We start from the raw sequence: 25,434 nt of genomic DNA, 5'->3' as shown, positions 1-25,434 counted from the left end.
GCTGCTGGACAGCGACCGGGCGGGCGGGCAGCTCCGGCAGGAGAAGGCGGCCGCCGAGCAGGGAGGGAGCGGAGGCGGGCCCGGGGCCGGGCCGCGGAGGCTGGGAGGGGTCGGCGTCTCCCTCGTCAGCTGTGGCGCGGCCTAGACGGGAGAGGCGGGCTCCGGTCTTTCCAAGCCGGCTCTGCGGCCTAAGAGAGGAGGACGCCAGGCTGCAGCCCGCGGGCCCATCCTGGAGAGTCAAGAGAGAATATTTGCAGTGATGAATGGGGCCTTTACGGTGCTTGGCCCACATCTCCCTGAGTGTAATGTTCTACTGCCTTATTGTATTAATATTCAATCACAATAAAACAGTTGGAAGCTGAAGAATCAAAGCAGGTTATTTTATTGGCCAATATAACAAAATGCTGGTGAAAATTGCCTAAAGCGCAGAGCAATTTTCCACACACATCAAAGGATTGCAAGCATGGATATAGACTTTGATAATGGGTGGTTACAGAAACGTAATACACACGTAACACTGAACTGTTCAATAAACCTCTTGGACGTATAAGCAATTATTTGCATATCCAATAGAAAATGCTCTTCAAGGCGTTGCCTAATGGTTAATGAGGAGGCACAGCTTCACATTCCAAGATGACATGTCTTGTCTTAAATCAAAGCTCCAGGCTTAATTAAGCAACCTGCCTGTACCAAGAGGGAATGACCTCACCTAGTCAGCTGCCTGCAAACTGCTTGCTGGGTCACTCTGACCCAGGCTCCTCAGCAATGAATGTAGCTTGACCAAAGTACATGTTACCCATAATGCAAAGTGATTCTAGACTTGTACATAAGAATCTATATATGTGTGTGTGTGTGTTATGCTATGTGAATATGCATATATGTGACAGCATATATGTTTTCTCTATAAACTAAGTTAATTAGGGCACTACATGAGGAGACCTAGGCCTGCTCTTTTTTGTTTATTTAAACGGTTTCTGCCCTGACTTGCACTCTCCAGAACCAGCCCTGAAACCGTGGTTACCTCATTGTCTCTCATAAAGGTGGTTAAGCCCACCTTCGGAGAGGGTTTGGCTGAAACGAGGCTATCCCTGCTGTTGCTGTTCTAAGAAGATTGGTGTTGGTTTTATTTGAATGTGTTCAATTTTTGAAAAGGCAATATGTTAACCTTTGAAAGAACCTAAGAGCAATGAACTCAGAGCAATGCAGGCCAAGGGGGTAGATTCAGAGCTCTTATTTCTTGTTTTGGAAAAAGAGATTGCCGCAACCAGAGTGGGGGGTGGTGGTGGAGGGAACAGAACGGATGGAGCAGAGGCAAGGGAGATTGATCAATGCTGATTGGGGTGGGGTGGGGTGGATGGCATGCCTATGTGAGGGTCTGTACGCCTTGCCTTGGGTAGGCCTTTGCCTTGTATGTTCCCCCCCCCCTCCCTGGACTCGTAAAAGCAGTCCAAGCCTCTTGACTTTCCTTGGTTCAGGCGCAGCGTCTGACGGGCCCCAGGTTGGAATGTCTCTTCCCTCTTCCCACGTCCCTCCCTTGCTCTCACTGACTCCCTTCCACCACTGTGGCCTTGGTGGGTAGATAGTACTAACAAGCTCCCTGAGTTCTTTGATGTTTTGTACCATGCACAATTATCTCGTAGATTCCCATAACATACGTTTGACATCTGCTTCCCTGTAGGGGTTATAATTCTGTCTTTGTGAAACTGTATTCACTTGCAACTTTACCAGTGTAAGGCCTGTACTACCTGAAGCTTCCAATAAAGTTCCTTGTTTCTTCATGATAGTCTGAGCAAGTGATTTTATGGAGTTTGCACAGGAAGGTTGGGAACCCTCACAGCCTAGCTTGGTCATTCAACCTAGCTTGGGGCCTATTGCAGAGATCTCATGCGTCAAACCAGATGGTCCCAGGGTGAGAGAGTGATCAATCCCACCCTGCGTGTTATGCCTTCACCTCTGCTTCCTACTGGGTCTGTACCCACAATCAATAAAAAGGGTGGTGGAGGTTTGTTTGTGCTGCTGCTTTGCCCCAGGCACATTAAAACGTTGCGCCCTTTGTGTCCCTTAGAGGCATCATAATTCATAAACTCGAAACAAAGAATACTGTGCTACTATTAAATACTATTAAATGGACATAAGTCTGACATCAGAAACCACAATATTGAAAAACTAGTGGGTGAACATTTCAACCTTCCAGGACATTCTGTTGCAGATTTAAGAGTAGCAGTTCTCTTACAAAGGAATTTCAAAGGGAGATTGGAAAGAGAAACTGCTGAATTACAGTTGATATTCAAACTAAAGTCAATGCATTTACCTGGGCTGAATAAAGACCTTGCATTCATGGCCCATTACCAATGCTGATTTCTCCACACCCATCTCTCCCCTGGACATCACAGACTCTTCTGCATATCACACCTAATCCCATCAAGCCTGCTATTCACATTTACATACTGTTCCTCTACTTAAAGACCGATGGATTCACATTCTAGCTGTATCTGAAGAAGTGAGCTGCGGCTTACGAAAGCTCATACCCTACCAGAAAATATTTTTGTTAGTCTTTAAGGTGCTACTGGACTCTTGCCTTTTGACTACTGTGCTACCGTTATGCTTCTCTATCTGTCTGTTCGTCTTTAAGATACAGTTTTGATGCAACAGAGAACGGCCGCCACTTTAAAATCATATTCTGGTTTTTTTGTATTTTAATGTTCATCACTTCTTTATCTCCTTTGCAACTGTGTCTGCACTCCAGGCAGACGCTGGAGATCCACTTGTTCTCCTCTTGGCATGCCAATCTCTTTCTCAGTCTCTGTGACACCAACATAGCTGAAGCAGGCACCCAGAGGCAACTCTAGAAAAATTAGCAGGCAAGTCCCAGCAAACAAACAGTAAAGGCTGTCATTGGGGCGGGGGGGGGGGGGCAAGGATTTTTCTGTACACACATGACATGTGTATACAAAGGTATATTTTACATGATGGAATGCCAGTAAACACAAATTTAATCCGTGCTAGAGGATCTTAATATGTTGAGACTGAAAGCGTAGGGAGCAAAAGGAGCCATGGGAAATACTGGGGCCGGTGGGCTCTCTCAGTGCTCTTTGGTACTTGGGTACTCCGTGGCTCCATGGTAGAGCACCTGCTTGATATGCAGAAGATCTCAGGTTCAATTACCAGTTAAAGGACCTTAAAGAAGAGGTTGTTGGAGAGCATCGCCAGACCAGACAAAATTGGTCAAAATTGTTGGGAATTTATATACTTCCGCATATTTCTACCTAGGTGAGTTTAAAAAACATGTTGAGTGTCCTGTACACAGAACTCCCAGTGTATTGTGTAGTTAGGTTCTATTACTGGCTTTAAGCTGAAAAATTTATAAGAATCAGCTCTGTGTACTTTTTCAGTTGCTTTAGCAAACAGGAACATCTTCAAGTAAAGATTCGATGTAAATCCTATTCTTATCGGTTTTCTGAACTGTTGATTTTGCTTCTTCTAGTACCATCTCATTGGCTGGCAAAGCTGTTATTTCAGCAAAGATCTAAGACTGTCCTAGTGCCTGGACAATCAGCAGGGTTGCCAACTCCAGGTTGGAAAATTCCTGGAGATTTGGAGGTGAAGTCTGGGGAGCTGTTTGAACAGGGAAGGGACTTCCATAGGGTATAATGCCATACAGACCATCCTCCAAAGACGCCTGTTCTTCAGGGGGAACTGATCTCTGTAGTCTGGAGATCAGCAGTAATCATAGGAGATCTCCAGGCCGTACCTGGAAATTGGCAACCCTAGGCTTCAGCAATGATTTTATGTGGGTATGTGTGTCCATGTGTGTGTGAGAGAGCAAGAGAGAAATAATTGCCTTCTCCAAACTTAATAGAGAAAGTAGTCCATCAGCCTCACTAGTAAGATCCTTCCTATCTAGGAAGATACTTTCCCAAGCCAGTAATAATGATGGGAAACATTATAAGGCCACAGCCAAGGATTGCTCATTAGAAAACTACTGGGATTTCTCAGCCTGGACTAATTTCAACTGCAACCTCCCAGCATCTTTTTTTTTTCTTCAAAGGATGTTCAGCCATTTTGGACTTGGGTAGGAAAAATCCATTAAACCGTTGGCTTCTAAAATCCATTAAACCGTTGGCTTTTGAAGATTCTGCACTTTCATACTTCTTGGCACCAACAGCCTCTACAGGGCAGGTCGGAGCGATCAGGCTTGTACTGTTGTCTGAGCAAAGCTTACCTTCCACCATAGATTTCAGAGAAGTTCAGCTTCACCAAATGCACAAGCGGCTACCAGATTGAGATCTGGCTTACAAGCATTTAACTCCACGATGTGGGCTGTCACAGAAGCAGATGATGTCGGAACATTTAGACTGCATGTGTAAGGCCTGAATCCTTGATGCCCACGGACACCAAGCATCCATCAGTAGGCCTGCCAACCTCCATATGGTGTCTGGAGATCTCCCGCTATTACAACTGATCTCCAGGTGACAGAGATCAGTTAATCTGGAGAAAATGGCCACTGTGGAAGATGGACTCTATGGCATTATACCCCACTGAAGGTCCTCCCCCCCAAACCCCGCTCTTCTCAGGCTCCACCCCCAAAATCTCTAGGTATTTCCCAACCTGGAGCTGGCAACCTTATTCATCAGCCATGTATGAAAATAGCTCTACTGGAGTGAGAAGCTTTTTTCAACTGCTGAGTCATCTGCCATTGCACTATTGACTTCTATCTAGCAAATTGTTTTAGACAGAAAGACAGGGAGCGTTTGCCAGTCTTGTTTCAAGCCAGCATTTTGTCAGGCTGTTATCTCGGTTTCTCTGTTGCCTCGGTTCCTTGGCTGAACCGTTCAGACTTCAAGGACAACTTCACATACCAAAGCCTGGGAACGCTACTCTTGGGAAAGTGTTCTCTGTTTATGCTTTGTGTGTTGTGTAATCACCCGCCTTGTCCAAGCCTTATATTGCCAACTAACGAGCAAGACCCTCATAGCTGTCATCTTATTCTATATGCACTGTAATACCTATTTGACCAGTAAAAGCCATCTGCTTGGATCCTGACTGTCTCTGTGGTGATTTCTGGTTCAATGGGTCAAGGGCTGACACATTTATTATTATTTACTTTGTTTTATATCCCACCTTTCTCCCCAATGGGGACCCAAAGCACCTCACATCATTCTCCTCTCTTCCATTTTATAGTCACAACAACCCTGTGAAGTAGATTCAACTGAAACAGTGCGACTGGCTCAAGGGCACCCAGCGAGCTTCCATGGCAAAGTGAGAATTCAAACCAGGGTCTCCCAGATCCTTGTCTGACACAGTAGCCACTACACCGCGGTGGCTCTCAGGGTTAAAAAGTGAAAAATCAATTTTCAGACTATCAGGGCTTTTTTTTTTTGTCCCAGCCGAACTGGTAAGACTAGAGTTATTGCTGAAGGCTACAACTTTTTTTCTTGCTCCAGAAAATTGAGCTTTCTTCCTTACTCCACTCTCTCTCAAAAGAAATAATGTTCTCATGGCTGCCTCTACAATGAGGCAAAGTGAGGCCTTACCCAGTGGATTTTGGGGGGTGGCGGCCTCCACAGCAGCCACCTTGCCACAAAACCCCCACTTAGGAGCCCAAATAGCTACTGCTCTGTCCCTCCTCAAGCCCCCTGGGTATCTTTCAAGATGCCTTGGGGACAAGGAAGGGAGGAACATTGGCTACTCTGGCTCGTGGGTAGAGACGATGGCAGAGGGTATGAGGCGGGGGGGGGCAGCAGCAGCGGGGGGACTGGCTCAGACAGCTCCCCCAGCCAAGTTGCCTCTTCTCCTTCACTTCATCCTCAGCCTCCTCAAATGCCTACTGCTTCTCCTCGGGAATAAGAACACCTTCCCTGCCGGAGCCATCCTGGCAGAATAATAGACAACTTAAGCCAACATGGTGTAGTGATTAAGAGTGGTGGTTTGGAGCCGTGGACTCTAATCTGGAGAACCGGGTTCGATTCCCCACTCCTCCACATGAGCAGTGGATGCTAATCTGGTGAACTGGGTTGGTTTCCCCACTCCCACACATGAAGCCAGCTGGATGGCCTTGTGCTAGTCACAGTTCTCTTAGAGCTCTCTCAGCCTCACCTACCTCACAGGGTGTCTATTGTGGGGAGGGGAAGGGAAGGTGATTGTAAGCCAGTTTGATTCTTCCTTAAGTGGAAGAGAAAGTCAGCATATAAAAATCAACTCTTCTTCTTAAAAGAATGAGCAAGATTGCAGACCAGTAGCTTCTTAGAGATCAACAAGATTTTCGTCAGGTACCTGACAAAGGGAGCTTTGACTCTCAAAGCTCATTACCCCCCCCCCCAAATCTTGTTGATCTCTAAGGTGCTACTGGACGGGAATCTAGCTGTTCTACTGCAGACCGACATGGCTACCCCCTCAAAAGATAACAGAATTAAAAAGCTAACGTGGCTACTTGTCCAAATCATGCCCAGCGGAGAGTGAATGAGCAGCTGCTCTCGGCCCAGTGGCAAATGCAGCCAATTCTCTAAGTGCTTCTAGCTTGCTTTGTTACCCCAATTAAACAGTTTCCGTTTTAGTTGGGGGAATTAGCGTTCAGAGACTAAGCTTAGCAAGAGGTTTGGGGTACAGGATCTTTTTACCAGCTTTTACAGCGATAAGCCTCCTTGGAAAACTCTTAAATAAAGAAGCATTGTTTCTAAGTTTTATGGTTTTTATTGAAAACAGTTGAAACTCACACACAGCAACAAATCACACACCCGAAACACAGAAGAGCCTAAGATATAAAAGGGAAGAGGGGTTGGACACAAGAATATGAGGGGTCGAGGACAATATTTACCTGTCCAGAAGAATTTGACGTCCAAATGATAGCAGCGGCGAGCGGCAGAGAAACGGACCAGCGTCTCTCAGAAATAAAAGGACCTTACACATAAGCGAGGGGTGGTTGTTAGATCCAAAACACACACACACACACACATTTGAATGGCGAAAAGACCACTACTTATAGCAAAAATCAGCCCTGAGGCTGCATGAGGAAACTGGCTAAATAACGGTTTTTGCCAGGAACAAAAGATTTGATTATTCCTCAAGTAGCTGAGATATTAGGATATGAATGGGCATGAGGTAATGGCAACAGGGAAGAACATCTTAGTTTGCCTGATTAAGTACTGGTAAATACTTTTGTATAGATTTCCAGATGTGTGAAGATGTTTGTGAGGTTTTCCCAGGAAGGAAGAAGTGGGCAGATGTCTTGCCTTAATCTACTCTGTATGCTAGAGGAGGCTGGAGGATGATTCAGATATGCAACTAACTAGTCAGAGTTAGTTGAATAGTTCCCGGATTGCTGATGGGATCAAGGTGCTTCATTAGGTATGTGAGGGAAGTGATTTACTCCCTATGGTTCCCAGCCTTTCTACCTCAAGGTTAGAGAAATACAAACAACCTGTCTCCACCTGACAGCTCCCAAAGTTTGCACAGGTCACCAAGATGGAGTCCAGAGCCCTGGACTCTTGGGTGCACCTGGCAGTGCCCTGCTTTTCCTGGCAGCTTTGTTCCCATATGCCCTCATGGCATATCAGGTTGTTGGGACAGATAGGGGGCCAAACAGCTCATCATCACGAGTTTCTTGTTTATTTATTCACTTATTCTATATTCCACCTTTCTCTGCTGTGGAGACCCAAAGTGACTTATTACTCTCTTCTCCATTTTATTCTCACAGCAATCCTGTGAGATAGGTCAGGCTGTGAGCATATGACTGGCCCAAGGTTACCCGGTAAGCTTTCATGGCAGAGCAGGGAATAGAACTTGGGTCTCCCAGATCCTAGTCTGACCATTACGCTACACTACACATTGCCCACCAGCTGTTGGCTTGTTTTCATTCCCTTCTGTCTTCTACTCCCTCAGATCTTCACTAAAAATAAAAAAAATCCCTTCCTTAAACTCTTCTCAGATCCTCCCTCAGACTACTGGGACAAAAATAAGCATGCATCAGTGGGTTAAATTGTCAAAATTACAGAGGTTATCGGAGGATCTGTCTGTTTGCAAATACTTACAGCAGGGGTGGGGAATATCAGGCCTGGGGGGCCGTTTAAGGCCCGTGAAATCATTTGGTCTGGCCCTTCGTGGGTCCTGGCAGATCTCTAGCTCAGAAGGATCTAAGGCTGGTGATCCGCCCCCTCCCACGAACAGGAATAGCCTCTATTTAAGGCAGATGTGAGTTTGTTTTGCCGAGAAAATGAACCTTTTTCTCCCTTGCAGAAGAGTCATTAGCTATGGAGCTGCTAAGACTGCCCAAGAAACTGTGTTAACCCTTTCCCACCCAGGGCCATGGAGAAACGAATTCCCTCTGTACTACAAGAGGGCTGCGGGTGGAAGTGGCGACAATGGAGGGGTTAAAGGAGGCAGGGCCAGAATGCGTGCCAGGGGAGGGGGAGTTCTTAGCCAGCATGTCCTCATTTCATCCCTGCAGGCAGAGGTAGCAGGAGCCGGCTGTAGAATCCGTCTCCAACCATGTGGAGCAGGAACAACTCCGGCGTGCGGCTGGATGGCTATGCCCGGCTGGTGCAACAGACCATCCTTTGCCACCACGTGGGCAAGTGCGCCACCGGTTGGATGCCTGCCTGCTTGCCCGTGTCCGGGGGGGTGTCATCTGGGGCAGCTGCCTGCTTGGGGCTTAGTCTGCTAATTTTTAAGTTGATAATTTTGTATGGCCCGCGAATGATGTTATAAATATCCAAATGGCCCTTGGCGGAAAAAAGGTTCCCCACCCCTGACTTACAGGCTTTTCAACAAGGACTATTGTGGCACCCAAAAGAATAACACACAGACTGGGGCCGAGTTTTCTGTGAGCCAGGGCCTACTTTCGTAGCTTCCACAAGCCTACTACATTTGCTAATCTTCCAGATGCCACAAGATTCTTTGTTATTTTGGTGGTAACAGACATGACAAGGTTCCCTTCTGGAATTTGTCATGATGGGCAGAGGACTTCCTTGAAGATGGATTTATAGTTTTTGTGGAATAGCTCTATTGTAGTGCAGTCCACAGAGTTACACCCTTCTACACCTATCAACTTAAATGAGGCTTAGAAGGGTGTTTAGTCCATTGCAGCAAAAATAAATGTGAATGTTGGGACACTATAAACACTAGAAAGTTTTTATTCAAGCAGGTTTCATTCATCCATTTAAAATAGTCACGGACGACAGCCCAGTTTGTCAAATGCATGTGACAGGTCTTTGCTAGGCAGATTTTATATGTATATATAAAGAAAAACTTCTTTAAAAAGCAGGGTAATGGAATGCAGGAAGGACAAGCTGAGAGGTACTTTGGTAACATTCCAACCTAATGAAGAAAAGTACAGAGGCCATTCACAAAAGCAGTAATTGGTGAGAATGCAATTTTCCTAGTTTTGCTAAGCCACTTAACTCCTGTAATGACTGAGGAATTCCATGTCAGTCCTCAGAGATAGCATTACCTGAAGAACTTTAATTCAACAGCTGGAATCCCCTTTTGACGTTTGTTTGCTGGAGAATGGCAATTTTTCAGATCAGCAACAGGGCGCCCTGAGAGACTGAAATGTTCTCTCGCTGGCTTCTTGGAATACTACAGGGAGTACTGCTGCATTCTCTCTACCCTACTTCCAAATTCTGTTTATTCATTTAAAACATTTTCATGCCACCGTTCCATCCGATTAGAGTCCCCAAAGCAGCAAACATTAGAACATTTGAACAATTAAAACCAACAATAATTAAATAAAAACACATAAACACCACCAGAACCAGGGAGGAGGGGGCAGTAACCATTATTGGGGGTATGCCAAACAAAACTAAAAAGTTTTAATATATTTTCCTATGCATTCCCCCACCCCTCTTTTCTTCTGTATCCCACTTATAATTTAAAATCAACAAAAAAATATTTATATATAAAAAAAACTAAAACCAGACTAGGGAAGCTCCTGGCCAGGCCTGGCTGCAACTCTACCACTAGGGTGGCCAGCTCCAGGTTGGAAACTACCTGGAGATTTTTGGGGCGGAGCCTGAGGAGGGGCGGGGTTTGGAGAGGGGAGGGACTTCCATGCCACAGAGTCCAACGGCCAAAGCAGCCGTTTTCTCCAGGGGAGCTGATTTATATCACCTGGAGGTCAGTTGTAATAGCGGGAGATCTCCAGCCACCACCTGGACGTTGGCAACCGTATCTACAACCCCCCCCCTCCCCGGGCCCCTTGCAAAATGATCCAGAACCGTCTACCTGTTGGGAAAACCGTCCTCCGCCCCGCAGCCGTCCATCCCCTCTCGTCGTCTCTCCGCCCTGCAGAGCAAAGCCCCGCCTAGCCGGAAGTGCCCTGCCCGGACGTTCTAAGGGCACGAAAGCGCCCGGGCTGCGGCTTCGGCGCGCTCTGCGTGCGTCATCGCTGCGCGCCAGAGGTTGAGCGCCACGGAGGCGGAGCTCAGCAGCAACAGCCGCCGCCATCGTTGCTGGCTGGGCAAGGGGGTCCGCCGAGCTCCGTGCCCGGCCTGCCGCCGGAATCATGCCGGCAGGGAAGTCTTTCCGACGGAGGAAGGCGGATTCCGAGGAGGAGGAGGAGGAAGAGCAGGTCACCGAGGAGGTCCGGTGCGTGCCTCGCCTCTTTCGCGCGTCCAGGGTTAGGGATGGGGACCGGCTGGAGACGGGCCTCCTTGGGCCGCCTCAGATACTCCACCTGTCGTGCAGTTGGCCGTGAGCCAGTCGCGCCTTCTGTGCCTGGCCGACTTTTCAGGGCTGTTGTGAAGATGACACTGAGAACGTTATGCGCTGTCCCGAGCACCTTCGAGGGAGAGAGAAGCAGGAGGGTGGTGCCACCGCAGACTAACGTATTGTGGAATAAAAGCTTGTGCTGGGATAAATTGAATTAGATTTGTACCTGGCTTTCCATTTAAAAACCTTTCCTTTTCCTTTCCTTTTATCCCCTAGAAGCTCCTTGATCAATTGATCTTGAGCAGCATATATCTAGTGTTGGAGGGATATAAGGACTGAAACAAATCTTGCCACTGACAATGTAGCCTTGGGGTCCCTGTCGCTTAGTAAAAAAGGCATTATGTCAGTCACAGAAGCATTGGGTTTGTATATTAAAAGGGGGGAAATCTAGCGCCATTTAAGTTCCTCGTAAAAGCGGCCTTCCAAAAGGGCATGGGCTAATGAGTCAATAGAGCCAGAAGAGCAGGGGCAGATCCTGTCTGAGTAGGGTATATTCAGAATTTTGCCCTGCATTACCATAGAAGGGTTAGCATTCAATCTAGCCAAGCAAAAAGCTCTACAGAGACGAGGAGTTGTCAGATAATATGTATAGGCAGGCAGACCACGTGGAGGGGGTATTCCGAAGAACTGGGATGAACAGACGCGATGAGCACGGAAAGTAGTGCTGTTATAATCGAGCTCTTTAATGCGCTTTTTAATTTTGGCAAAAGCTTCAGTTTTCCCAAGGTCTGATATCATATCCTGCGAGAAGCCCAACAACGCCAGTTTCTCATCTAAGATTTTTTGCCATGAGGATTTAAAAGGGTCATGCTTCAGAGAAGCTAGGAACTCCTCAGTGCTAAAGCACGGTTTAAGGGGTAGTTAAAGGCGGCCAACCACGCCCTAGCTTCAGGTGACATTTGGCCAAACTCGGAACGAAGAGTAACGCCAGCAATACATCGAGGGGCATTTAGGAGTTTTCGTAAGAACTGACAAAAGACAAAAGAGACCCCCTCACCTCTGCAGGAGTATATCGTATACCTTGCAGCTGTGGAGAAGTTTACATCGGGACCACAAAACGCAGCATACAAACAAGGATAAAAGAACATGAAAGATACTGCAGACTTGGCCAACCTGAGAAATCAGCAGTGGCTGAACATGGACTGACACAAACAGGACACAGGGTCTTATTCCAAGACACTGAAAGACTGGACAATTCTACCAACTATTTTGTCAGATTGCACAGAGAAGCCATTGAAATTCATAAACATCAGCACAACTTTAACAGAAAAGAGGAGAGTTTAAGAATGAATAAGGCTTGGCTTCCTGCCCTGAAAAACCTCCAGACAAAGACAACATTCAACAATAGCCATACAGATTAGCTTTGGATTACACACATTAACAGATCACTTCAGGATACAATGGTTCCATATTAACATACCATACCCTCATTAGCACATTATCTTGATACTTACAGGACAATACTTTTGCAGGACAATACTCAGCTCAAACCCAACCCCTTTCTGACTATATATTACTCTTCCTACACCCTTGACACTGAGAGACACTGTCCTTCAGTGTTATTACTCTGAAGATGCCTGCCACAGTTGCTGGCGAAACGTCAGGAAAGAAAATTCCAAGACCACGGTTACACAGCCCGGATAACCTACAAGAACCAGAGTACTACTGTGTTCTTCCATTACCCAAACAGCATGGGATTGAGGCAGGAGGAAGTAACTAGGCCACACCTGTCATGCCAAAGAATATTTTATAGGGCCACTGTCATGCAGGTGGCACTCAGGAATGTCTGTGTCAGGACTCAAGTACCTCTGGCATTCAGATATCAAGGCAAATGGGAGATTGGCTTCCCAAATTAGGAAGTTCAGTCATGCAGTACTTGTTAGAGGTCATGCAGAGACATGATAGAGGTCTATAAAATTATGCATGGTATCGAGAGAGTGGACAGGGAGAAGCTTTTCTCCCTCTCTCATAATACCAGAACACGGGGTCATCTGCTGAAGCTGGAGGGTGAGAGATTCAAAACAGATAAAAGGAAGTAATTCTTCACACAATGCATAGTTCAACTGTGGAACTCCCTGCCCCAGGATGTGGTGATGGCTGCCAACTTGGAAGGCTTTAAGAGGAGGTGGACATGGTCATGGAGGAGAGGGCTATTCATGGCTACTAATAGAAATGGATCCTAGTCATGATGCATACCTATACTTTCCATGATCAGAGGAGCATGCCTGTTATATTAGCTGCTGTGGAACACAGGCAGGACAATGCTGCTGCAGTCGTCTTGCTTGTGGACTTCCTAAAGGCACCTGGCTGGCCACTGTGTGAACAGACTGCTAGACTTGATGGGCCTTGGTCTGATCCAGCATGTCCTTTCTTATGTCGGGGCGGGGGATGCTTTGAATGTGAGACTGTGGCAAACTAGCCCTGTTTTGTGGCTATTGCAAACTCTGGCTTCTGAATAGCCAGGGGATTGCCCACGTTTTCCTAGTGAGTGTGTAACTGAGGCAGGATTTGAACGAGTAACGTTCCACGTTTTGTGTACAGCAGCTGGTATTCAGTGGTATGCTCCCTCTGTACACTGAGAGGGGCTGTGGCTTAGTGTAGAGCATCTGCTTAGCATGCAGAAGGTCCCAGGTTCAGTCCCCACCATCTCCAGTTAAAAGGATCAGGTGGTAGGTGATGGCCCTGACCTGGCAGGCAATGGCAAACCACCTCTGAAGGTCTCTTGCCTGTGGGGTCGCCATAGGTCAGCTGTGACTTGACAGCAAAAAGAAAAAAGAGAACAGGTAGGTGATGGGAAAGATCTCTGCCTGTGACCCTGGAGAGCCACTGCCAGACAATTGTGACCTGGATGGAAGCTGGTCTGGTTCAGTATAAGGCAGATTTATGTGTTCATGTGAGGTTCCATTTTTAGCTGTCATGTGTCAATGCTGCAGATTGTGAATTTATCTAATAAGAATGGCATAGTTGCCTTGCTTGAGTCATTCCCAAATTATTTCTAGTCCAGCATCCCGTTTCCAACAACAGCCGGCCAGACCTGTAAATGAGGCACAAAAGCATCATCCCTTCATTTGTGGTTTGCCCCCAGTGACTTGTACTCAAAGTCTACACTAAGAGCATGTTCACATCCACTGTCTTGTGCTCAAAATTGTGTGTTGCGCAGAGATAAATTGCAGCCAGTGGTATTGGACTGGTTCTAACCATGGCGTTTTTTTTCCAGTTTGAAACTTGAGGAAGCAAAAGAAGTACAGAGTCTGCGGAGAAGGCCAAATGGAGTGAGGTAAGGGGTGTGGTGGAATCCCCTCAAAGCTTTCGATGTAAGTTTGAACTTTGTGCAGCTGGGTGACCTTGGGCAAGTTACAGCTCTGTTGGAACTCTCTCAGTCCCACTTGCCTCACAGGGTGTCTGTTGTGGGGAGGGAAAGGGAAGGTGACTGTAAGCCGGTTTGACTCTCCCTTAAGTGGTAGAGAAAGGCAGCGTATAAAAACCAACTATTCTTCTTCTTGTAGAGAGGTAGTGATATAATCTTCATACTGATTTTAGATAGAGTATTACTTGATTAAGTGCTATGAGTATTTTAGTTATATTAGTAGCACTGTTTTAGTTTTTTAAAATAATTTGTATCATTAGTATTTGATTCTTTTTAGTAATGTTATATCTATGTTTTTTCTTTTATTGAAAGGTTAAATGTTTATAATAAAAAAAATCAAAACTGTCAAGTCCCTTTTCTGCAGATTAAATTCTTGTCTGATATAAGTCAGTAAACCATGCAACTCATTCCTGTTTAACTTGCATGGGATTCTGGAAGTACTGAATAAATGTTGCATATTGATTTTGTTAAAATGATAATCTGTGGTTTTTGCGGCTGTGTTGCCTTTGGGCACCACCTGCCCATAGCGGTGGGGCTCTTGAAGAGTTGGAAAATGAAACTGCTCCAACAGCTTTAGCAGGTGGCTTTCCAAGGTGTCCTTTCCTCTTACTTTTGGTCCATCCACAGCGGTGTCTCCACATGCTGCACAGGTGTAACATCAATAGGGTGTGGTTGTGCTGTTGCTGTCCTAAGCTTACAATGTGCGCTGCAAATCATGGCCAGCCCCACCATATCAAATAGGCTGTCTCTCTGTAGACTAGCAAGCAGATCAGGTGGAAATCGATGGATGTGAGTTTCAGCACCTGCATTTTGTTTTCTTTTTGGGTCACAGAACAGCTGTCTTAAGGGATATTAATGATAATAAAAAGGTGTCTGGGAAGATAAAACCAGGCTGCCACTTGCTGCTGCAAACTTTTATGTTAGGCCCTAAAGAACTGGGCTGGGGGTTTTCTTGGCTGACTCGACTCTTTCTTTTTGTGTGTCTCCTTTTGGCCAGTGCCGCGGCCCTCCTCGTAGGGGAGAAGTTGCAAGAAGAGACGACCTTAACGGTAAGAACAAGCAGAGGGGATGGGAGGAGACCATTTCTCTAATAGGAACCACAAAACTGTTTCCGATTCTTAGGCATCGTTTGTCACGTTTTTAGAGGAACAGGGGTGATGAAAATCTTTCCGATCAATAAATTGCCTGCGTTATGTTTAACTCGTTCATTGATTAATTGTGTGACAGCCCTGCTTGCAACATGGGGGAAGGGATCAGCTTCATCAAGCATTGGCTACCTTTACTAAGATATGCTGGTCTGTTTTGATGTGTTTGTTGCCTCTGAACACATCGGTTGGCTACCTGTGGCCAAAAAAAATGCCAGCAGCTTGATGGTGATGGTATAAATTACTGTCAAGTTGCAGCCGACTTATGGCAACCCTGTAGGGCAAGATGAACAGAGGTGGTTTGCCATTGCCTGTCTCTGCGTAGCAACCTTGGACTTCCTTGAGGGGGAGGGGTCTCCCGTGCAAATACTAACCAGGGCCAACCCTGCATAGCTTCAGGGATCTGACAAGACTGGGGTAGCCTGGGCCATCCAGGTCAGGGCATATTACATGTATGGTGGTGGAAAGTGCTGGCCCACTGCAGCCAACCTATGCCAACGCTGTAGGGTTTTCAAGGCAAAAGACGATAGAAGGTGGTTTACCATTGCTTGCCCCTGGATGTCCTTGGCAGTCTCTCATCCAAGTACTAACCAGGGCTGATCTTGCTTAGCTTCCAAGATCTGATGAGATAGGGCTGGCCTTGGCCATCAAGGTCAGGGTGCCAGTAGCTTACGCTATAATCACATCTCTCTCACTTTTCAAAAAAATCCCTCTCCTCACCAGGATGACCCTTTTAAGATAAAAACCGGTGGAATGGTGGACATGAAGAAGCTGAAGGAACGGGGCAAAGACAGGTGAGTCTGTCTGGGTTGTCCTGAGGTCTGTAATAAACCTTGTTTGCTGTGGAACAAGCCATAAGGATGCAGGAAACAACAACTGGCATCTAATTTTCTGCAATAAAGAACTTGGTGAAGGCGAAGTTTCTCAGTAGTATTGTTCCTCTGTTCTCTGGTTTTTATCCTTACCTCTCTTGCTTTTCTTCTGTGGGTTGATATTTAGAATGTAAAACTCCCACAGAGGTGGGTGGGAGGCCAGTGGTACTTTGCAAAAAGCCATGGATGTTTGAGGGAGCTGTATAAATCACTTCTGAATTTTGATCCCATCCCGCCTTCAAGGAGTTCGGGACAGCATATGTGGTTACCCCCCTGCTCTTTTTCTCCTTGCAACATTCCTACGAGGTAGGTTAGGCTGAGAGGTTGGCCAGAGGTCACCTGGGAAGATTTGTGGCTGGAGATATGAACCCTTCTCTCTCAGATCCTAGTATAAACATTCTGCACCACGCTGACTGCAGCTTGCCACTCACATTTTGGCTGCACGTTTGTGAGCCAATTTGTTGAGCATTTGGTAGTCCCATTGGTGTCAACAGAAGGGTATCAGGCATATGCTTCTGTGTTGAAACCTGTAGGCTGTAAAGTGCTTAACTTTGACTGGATTGTGCCTTAAAATATTGTTATCTGAAAATCCATCTACTTAATCAAAATGGCAAAAACATTATTATAGCTACTACTGAGACATCTGTATTGTTGAAGGAGCATGTTTAGCTTGAAAAACTGCAGTACATAAGGAAGTGTTCCAGTAAAACACTTAACGATGGTTTGGTGCAGTGTCTGAATTAACAAGCATGGTTTATGATCAGTAAGCAAGTTGTAATTGGAAGTCATGGCTCTGAAGTGGATTTGTAAACCATGGCTTGTGCTAACCATGGTTTGGTGTAATGTCTAAATTTACAAGCCATGGTTTGCAATTAGGTAGGAAAAGCAGGATCATAAACCGTAGTCTGACTTGCAGTTGCAAACTATGGTTCATGCTAACTATGGTTTGGCATTTATGATTGGCTGTCAAATCAGCATGTGATGCCTGAATTCACAAATCAGCATTGCAGCCGCAGTTCTGCCTCCAGTGGCTGCTGCACCATGGAGATGGGAGTGATCTTGTGAAGCTGAATGGATAGAAAACCAACCAAAAGTTTGCCTATACACGTTTAGAAGCTCAAACCCTGGTTTGGGTCTAATCTACAATGAGTACAAACCATGGTTTGGCATGATGTCTGCATGGTGCCATAACTTTTATCATTTTTTCTCTTGTTGTTGGTTAAGATTGATTTTGGGGTGGGGGTGTTTGTCTCATAACAGAATCAGTGAAGAAGAGGACCTGAACCTTGGGACCTCCTTCTCTGCAGAGACCAACAGAAGAGATGAAGATGCTGACATGTAAGTTGTATTATAAAAACATAAGAAGTGCCCTGATGAATCAGACCAAAGGTTCCTCTAGTCCATTATCCTGATTCACACAGTGACCAACTAGGTGTTTTGGAAGGTTCACAAACAGTAGCACAAAGGGCAGGGCGTCCCCTCTTTTTGCTGCATAGTAACTGGCTTTCAGAGGTATAGTGCCTCAGAACATGGAGGTTCCATTCAACTGTCAGGCCTAAAAGGCCTGTGATGGAATTCTCCTTCTGCCACTACTTTCAGTGACAGCAAGTTTTTCAAACTCCAAGTGATTTGTAGTTAGCAGGTTGGGACAATTTTAAAGGTTCCCCATTGCCCAAAATGTATCCTTCTCAGAATATAATGCATTTTCTGCTCTGCTTTTGGAAGCTTGGTTTATACAAGCAGGGATCTAGAGGGTATTTTAACTGGTTGCAGCTGACCTTGGTGGCCCAGGCCTGCTGAGATTTGTGCTGTATTTTCCTTAGCAGTTTTCTTAAGCATGTATTATTAAGGCTGATTTGCACAGAAGGTTTTAAGTGAAGGTTTTTTTGTGAAAAAACTGAAGATTTGTTTAGCCTGTTGGAGTAGGGGGGAAACCACCTTAAATGGGATCTGCATGCAAATAGTGTTGGTGCTTTAATATAAATGGAGTATGGAATGAACCCTTCGAAAGGGTCACAGGAAATAGCTAAGAAATAATAAAATTTCAGGAAGAAACAAATGTAGAAAGGAAATTGTTCAAGGCAGAGAATATTAGGCATTCTCTCTTTGTGTGTGTGTGTGCGCTTTAATAATTATATTGGGGGTTATGTACATAATAAAATGCTTTATGTATGTTAGAAAAGGTAGAACAGAAAAACAAGCTTGTGTTTACAAGCACATATCATATGCACATTAGGGAATCATGATTCCCTAACTGTGATTTCCATTGAACAGATGTTCAGTTGCAAACCCAGGATTGCGATACATTCAGATCTCACAAACTGTGGCTTGTTCATGACAAGAATGAGCCGCAGTAGTCTGTGGCCTCTCATGCTTCCCCCCCACCCTGTGTGTAGTTTGGAGACTGAATACTTCTTACTTTTCTAACAAACCACAGTTTGTCATGGCATCCAAATTGATGCCAAATCAATGCACACAAGGCAAGACTAAACCAAGTTTGAGAATTCTGGTTTGTAGGCAAGTGAATAGGCACCGTGTGCCAAGCCTTCCAGTCTGAATGTTGCAACAAACTGATTTGTTCCAAACGCGGAAGCATTCAGTCTCTGAGCCGTGCATGAAGGAAGGAAGGAGGAAAACATGAGCTTCAGAGCTTCTCCCATTGAACAAACTACTGTTTGGCCAATTATGCAGGGTTATTTCCCCACGGTCACCCCCGCCAAATGCTCCAGTGCTTCATTTTGATTATGCATGCCTTTCCCAACTGTCAGCGGTTGTCTCATTCTCCCCTTGCATTTCACCCGCATTTTCTGGATTTTTGCTAAAACAGCATCTGGAAAACATGGGCAAAACATGCGGGGAGAGCGAGATGGCCTCTGACACCAGAGCAGTCGGCGGGGGTACCACAGGGAAACAGCCCGGCATAAATGGCCTTTGTGATGTGACATCTGAGCAGAGCCAGTGTGCAACAAGGACAGTGAAGAGCTAGCAGTCAGGAGCTTCATCAGCAAGTCATACCCACCAGAGCCTGTAGTTGGTAGCTAGATGAGATCTGTGTGCTCTCTCTTGCTCCTGAAAAGTGTTGTCAGGATTAATTACCACTTTTGCTTAAACTTGACTGGTATAAAGGGAAGTAGCTTGAAGCAAGAGGATGAGGGGCTGTTAAGGGAAACGGAAGGCAAGGCCAAGCAGGTTTGGGTAGAGATGCTTGAAGGCATCTTGGTTGACGGGAAACACAGTGCCCTGAAATTACATGTGCCTGACCTAAGAAGTTCCTGTAGAACATCCAGGCAATGAGACGTTTAGGCTGGCAAGCAAACAGGGCTTGAAGGGTCCTTGAAGTTCCTGGTTCTTTGAAGGTCTTCCAGCAAAGGCCAGGCAGCTGTCACCACTGCCACTGTCCTGGCACAAACTGGGTTATAGTCTGGGTGGGCACTGCAATCTGATGCAAGCATTGCATTCCTGTTCAGGATGAAGTACATTGAAACCGAGCTGAAGAAGAGGAAAGGGATTGTGGAAAATGAGGAACAGAAAGTGAAGCAGAAGAACGCAGAAGACTGTCTTTATGAGTTACCAGAGAGCATCCGTGTCTCTTCGGCCAAAAAGACGGAAGAGATGCTGTCCAATCAGATGCTGAGCGGCATTCCCGAAGTGGACCTTGGAATTGAGTGAGTGACGCGGGCACTTGTTTCTTCAGTACCTGTACCTCAAAAGCGAGGGAATGGATAGCTGTCTTGGCAAGTTCAGGTGATTTATAGGCTGAACTTTCCTTAAGAATGCTCAAGACAGTTGGCAAAGCAGAGACCTTGAGCAATACAAATTTGGTAAAAGAACCATGAGAACAATTGAACGGAATTTAGAGCAGCAGCAAAAGACAGTTCAGTGTAGCTGATCACGAGCAGAAGATACAATACTACAAAACAATATAACTTCAAAGTAGCCGATAAAAACAGCAAGGAAGACAATATAAAGGAATCAGAAAACTAATAAGAAACCAAGGGAACATTATTTGAAACAAAATGCCCAAGTGAACAACCAAGTTTTCTCCAGTGCCTGAAAAGTAGCAGGTCAGGTGCCAATCAAACCACAATGGAGGCACCACCACAGAAAAGGCTCTGTCCGTAGTGGCTGGAGGGAAGCTTCCATAGCAGGTGGCAAGATGCTGGCAGGCCGGGCTTAAAATAATCGGGTCCCTGCTGACCATACTGAAAACTCTAGCATGAAGGAGGCCAGACCTTTGTTGGTTTTTTGATCGCTGATAGGATACCGTTATTCTCCTAACCCTTTGGAGGTCTTTGGGAGGGTAAGTGGGAGAAGTGCTTGATGGTGCAAGACTCACCTCTGTGGACAGAGCCGGTAAATCTCCCGGGCTCTGCGTGACACGTTTTGGTGTCAGAGCTATGCTTAAAACGAAGGTATGAGGAGTAAAGACCAGGAGGAGGGGCAAAAGGGGAAGAGTGCTCTGTCACCCTCTATGAAGCATCTTTGACTTTTTTTCCTCCTTTTTTTTGGTCGTCTTCCTTTGTCCGTTTAGAGCCAAAATCAAAAACATCATCTCCACCGAGGAGGCCAAAGCACGTCTGTTGGCCGAACAGCAGAATAAAAAGAAAGACAGCGAGACCTCCTTTGTTCCCACAAACATGGCGGTGAACTACGTCCAGCACAACAGATGTGAGTTTGGGGGTGGTTGCTTTATCCACTGATCTCAGGGTTGGCCCTGCTCACACAGGGATTTCAGTGGACATCAGCCCATGGGCCTGTATTGGACCTGGCGACCCTGTTCCTTAAAGGGACCTTTGCACAGGCAAACTTAAACACTTAAGAAGAAGAAGGAGAAAAGTTGGTTTTATACCTCAATTTTCTCCACCTTTAAAGGAGTCTCAAACTGGCTTACAATCGCCTCCCCCCCTCCCCCACAGCAGACACCTTATGAGGTGGGGGGGGTTGAGAGAGTTCGGACAGAACTGTGACCAGCGCAAGGTCACCCAGCAGGCTTCATGTGGAGGAGTGGGGAAACCAACCTGATTCACCAGATTAGAGTCCGCGGCTCATGTGGAGTAGGGACTCAAACTCGGTTCTCCAGATTAGAGTACACTGCTCTTAACCACTACACCACGCTGGCTCATTTCACCCAATGGCCTTGAGCAATATCACACTAATAAAGTTAAAAACAATCCTAGTAGCCCGATTACAGACGCAGACTCGTTTTTTTATTCATATTATTATATCTTGCACAGGCATAGAAACGCTTAGTTCGGGCCCGGCTGTCAGTTGCCTGGCTGTACTCAGAGAACCATTTGGTTAACAATTATCTGATTGGTTCCATTATAATATTTGGAGATACTTTTATTTAGCATTTCTTCCAAGGAGTTCAGGGAGGCACACGTTGTCCACCCCCCATTTTATCCCCACAAAAACCCTGTGAGGTGAGGCTGGGAGGTGGTGACTGGCCCAAGGTCTCTGGTGAAACTTCCTAGCTGAGTGGGGATTTGAAACCAAGTCTCCCCGATACTACTATGACAGTTTTAACCACTGCACAATACTACCTCAGTATTTGAAATTGGTTGGGGGTCTTCTTTCAGTTTATCATGAAGAGCTGAATGCACCTGTGAGAAGGAACAAAGAGGAACCTAAAGCCCGTCCGCTGAGAGTGGGGGACACAGAGAAACCTGAACCAGAGCGTAAGTTTCTTCTGCAGTAATGTACACTCAGCTTTCTGAAATACCTTTTCTTGTTATGTATCTATGAGATGTAAAAAAATAAAATAAATCCTGCCCATTCTCCAAGGAGGTTAGTGCAACATCCCCCCACCTACATTTCATCTGCAAAACAATCCTATGAAGTAGGTTAAGTTAAAATTTTGTATAACTTCCTTTGTTTAAGGAGATCAAAATGGCATATGTGACTGTTCCCCTTGTCTGTTTCTCTTCAAAACATCCCTCTGAGGCTAGTTAGGCTGACGGGGACTGGCCCAGTGAGCTTCATGGGAACCTGGGTCTCCCTAGTTGTAGTCCACCACTCTGGTCACCACACATTGTGGTGGAATTGTGGAAGCGGCGGGAGAGGAAGAGGTGAAACACTCTCACTGAGGGCTCCAAATTAATGTTTAAAAATTTGCCATGCGTTTTGACCTGAAACAGAGTGCCAAAACTAAAGCCACTTTATGAGTTCATGGCAGAGTTGAGATTTGAACCAGGGACTTCCTTGCCTTTCATTCAGAAGCCGTTACGTTCCCAAGGAAAGTCAGGGTCCCCCAGAACGCAGTCTAAAAGGAGAATTGTGGGCATAGAAAGATGGAGGGGCGGTATAAAAGTGAAGTGGGTCCTAATTTGGAAATGGAAGTTGGAGCACGGGGCTTAAAATATTTTGTTTATACGTATCCTGCCTTTCAGTCAAGCACTGATTCCCAACATGGCTCCCAAAATCTGATATAAAGTTGAATCTCAGTCTAGATACCTATGTTTGAATTAATACTTCTTAACTTTTCTAATTGTGTGTTGGTAACGGCATGTGTATAGTGTAAAAATATACAGTAACAAATAAACTGTAGCCAGTTAAAGTTTAATACAAATTTTGGGGGGGGGGGGGAATCCTTAGCTGAGCTGGATCCAAGTGTGAGTCAGGGATGCCTGGCTACTTCCTGTGCTGTCTCTGACACTTGGATGCAGGAGAATGGGCAGCTGGACCTGAGTTTCTGCCTGCCTCCTCTCTCTCTCTGGCCTTTCTGGTAGCGATATCTGGGAGGACAGAGCTCTCAGCTGGTCCATGCACAGGAGAGGAGTGCCTGCCTGCCTCTTCTCTCTCTGGCCTGGCAGGTAGCAATATCTGGGAGGACAGGTCTCTCAACTGGAGCTAGGTCCATACACAGGGGAGGAGTGCCTGCCTGCCTCTTCTCTCTCTGTCTGACCTTGTTGGTAGCAATATCAGCAGGGGGACGGGGCTCTCAATTAGAGCTGGGGCCATGCACAGGAGAGGGGGGGCTGCCTTCTTCCTGCCCTCCCTGAGATTGTTCCATCAATTGCTTTCTAAAAATACCATGCTGGTTGTCACACTAAATTTCACCTCTATCTTCTAAGTCATTCACCTATGATCACGCCTGTGTTGGTTTTCTTTCAGGGTCCCCTCCAAATCGTAAACGTCCACCAAATGAAAAAGCAACAGATGACTATCATTATGAGAAATTTAAGAAAATGAACAGGCGCTATTGAAAGCTCTGTGTTTGGATGACAGAACTGTTTGAGTTTATTTTCTTTCATTGGCTGGAGAAGCATATGTAAACATATTTTGTAAGAGGGCACATATCCTCTTCTCCTGTGGCTGTTGGTTTTGCCCAAAGTGTCTTCCGCGGACTTATCTGTACAGTGACCACTGACTCTCTTTTCCGTGGGGCAATGTGTATTGTGGCTTATTTTCACTGATAAAACTTTGTATTTAAAAAACCAACATGTTGGTTTGAATTACTTTTTTCTTGTGCATAATGAACTAGGATAATCAGACACTTAGAAAATAGAGAGTTTTGCTTTATAAGATATCCATGGCAGGAGCTGATAGAAGAGTATACAAAGGGTTTCACATGATAGAGGTTTGGTCAAGAAAACACGACCCTTCTGAATCTGGAAAGCTGAGTGGATTTCACAAGGAACCAAAATGGAGAGAATAAATATTTCTATAGCAGGGGTCCCCAGCCTTTTTGAGGCTGTGGGTACAGCGTGGTGGGCGCAGCCACAAAATGGCTGCCACCGCTTACTTTCAGTCAGTGAAGATCCTTCTGTTGTGGCAGCTGCTGCCAATCAGAAGTCTTGCTGGGCGAAAGCCCCACCTGCTTCCGCCCTATTTCTAAAAACACTTGGGCACCATGGCACCTATGGGTACCATGTTGAAGATCCCTGTTATAGAACTTCTGCTAAGTAGTTGAAGATTATAATTCCCACATAGTGGGGGGTGGGGGTGGGACTGAGGCTGAGAGAGTGGCTTACCTAAGGCAAACATGTGAGCCTGTGGCTGAAATCTGAATGGGCAGCTTCCCATTCAGAATAGCTACTATTCTGTTATCAGCACCGTCCTTCATTTACTTAATAATGTGAGAGGATATAAGCAGTTGGGTAGGTCCTACCGCTCCATTGAGCAATATTTGAAGCCTGCCTCCAACCTAAGGAGCCTTCCTCAAACTGCCATGGCAGGAAGAGCCACATAAGTTAGACGAAGACTGGACCCATGCCAGCATCTGTATCCTGCCTGTTTTCCATCCTGGTACTCCAAGTGGTAGATGTAGGGCTGTCTTATGGAAGCTTCTCATCAAGGCACTGAGCATGCCTAGAACTGTATTAGCTTAAGAAGGTGACTAGATCAGACCTGAACTAGAAGCTAAAATGACTAAACTGAGGCTATTGTACTTTGGTCACATTAGGAGAAGACAAGAGTCACTAGAAAAGAGCATAATGTTAAGAAAAGTCGAAGGCAGTAGGAAAAGAGAAAGATCCAGCATGAACTGAATGACTCTATGAAGGAAGCCACGACCCTCAGTTTGCAAGACCTGAGCAAGGTTTTGGAGGGCATTAATTTATAGGGTCGGAAGCGACTTAACGGCACAACACACACACATCATCTGCCTTCCAACCGTATCCATAGGGATGCTGCTGGCAAAGTCCCAGTGTTGAATTCTTGTACTCTCCACCCAACAAGGGCAGAACTACTTAACCGGCACTGGGAACAGTGGCATTAGGAGACCATGTGGCTGATTTTGATGAATGACCATACTTGGCGCCTTAAAAGATGACAGGAATCTACCACCACCCAACTTTCCCATTTCAGGCTGGAGGTGGCCATGGAAAAGATTCCCTGCAACTGAAAGGCTAGAACAGAGGGAATGGTTCTAGTCCAGCCTGCTCTCGTGTGTAATTTTTCTACTGGCATGTAGTTTGTTTTTTTTAATATAGGAAACATTAACAAATGTGTACTTTTAAAGGCTGGGCCTCTGTCACTTTACTGTTTTACTTCTGAACCTATTTTTCAGTCATTTCTAGGGTTGCCAACTGTGGGGTGGGAAAGATCTGGAGTAGAGTCTGCCTTCCAAAGCAGCCAAAGGTGTACTGATCTCTGTCACCTGGAGATCAGTCAGAATTCTGGGAGGTCTCCAGCCACCACCTGGAGGTTGCCCTGAGATCTCTCTGTGACTTATTTAAAAACAGAAATCCCTGTAAATCCTTTTTTCGGGAGGCTGGGGTGTTAACACCAACCAAAACAGCACAACACCGTCATTCTAGCTGTATCTGAAGAAGTGAGCTGTGTGGCTCACAAAAGCTCCTGTGTGTGTGTAAAGTGCCATCAAGTCGCAGCCGACTCATGGCGA

At 45.9% G+C, this 25,434-nt stretch overlaps 1 protein-coding gene across 1 annotated transcript; it reads left to right on the top strand.

Moving 5' to 3' along the window:
* The first annotated feature begins 10,485 nt into the window (after positions 1 to 10,485).
* On the top strand, positions 10,486 to 23,313 carry C14H9orf78 (chromosome 14 C9orf78 homolog). Its single transcript, XM_056860282.1, has 9 exons — positions 10,486 to 10,581; positions 13,922 to 13,981; positions 15,069 to 15,120; positions 15,940 to 16,010; positions 17,349 to 17,426; positions 19,556 to 19,753; positions 20,620 to 20,756; positions 21,668 to 21,766; positions 23,202 to 23,313. Exons 1-9 carry the CDS (start codon positions 10,499 to 10,501, stop codon positions 23,291 to 23,293), a joined length of 870 nt encoding a protein of 289 aa, XP_056716260.1. The 5' UTR covers positions 10,486 to 10,498; the 3' UTR covers positions 23,294 to 23,313.
* The last annotated feature ends 2,121 nt before the right edge of the window (positions 23,314 to 25,434 follow it).

This window comes from Euleptes europaea, chromosome 14 (assembly GCF_029931775.1).
Source record: "Euleptes europaea isolate rEulEur1 chromosome 14, rEulEur1.hap1, whole genome shotgun sequence".
Taxonomy (NCBI): domain Eukaryota; kingdom Metazoa; phylum Chordata; class Lepidosauria; order Squamata; family Sphaerodactylidae; genus Euleptes; species Euleptes europaea.
The sequence above is the reverse complement of the archived record's forward strand: the minus strand, read 5'-3'. Positions and strand labels throughout refer to the sequence as shown.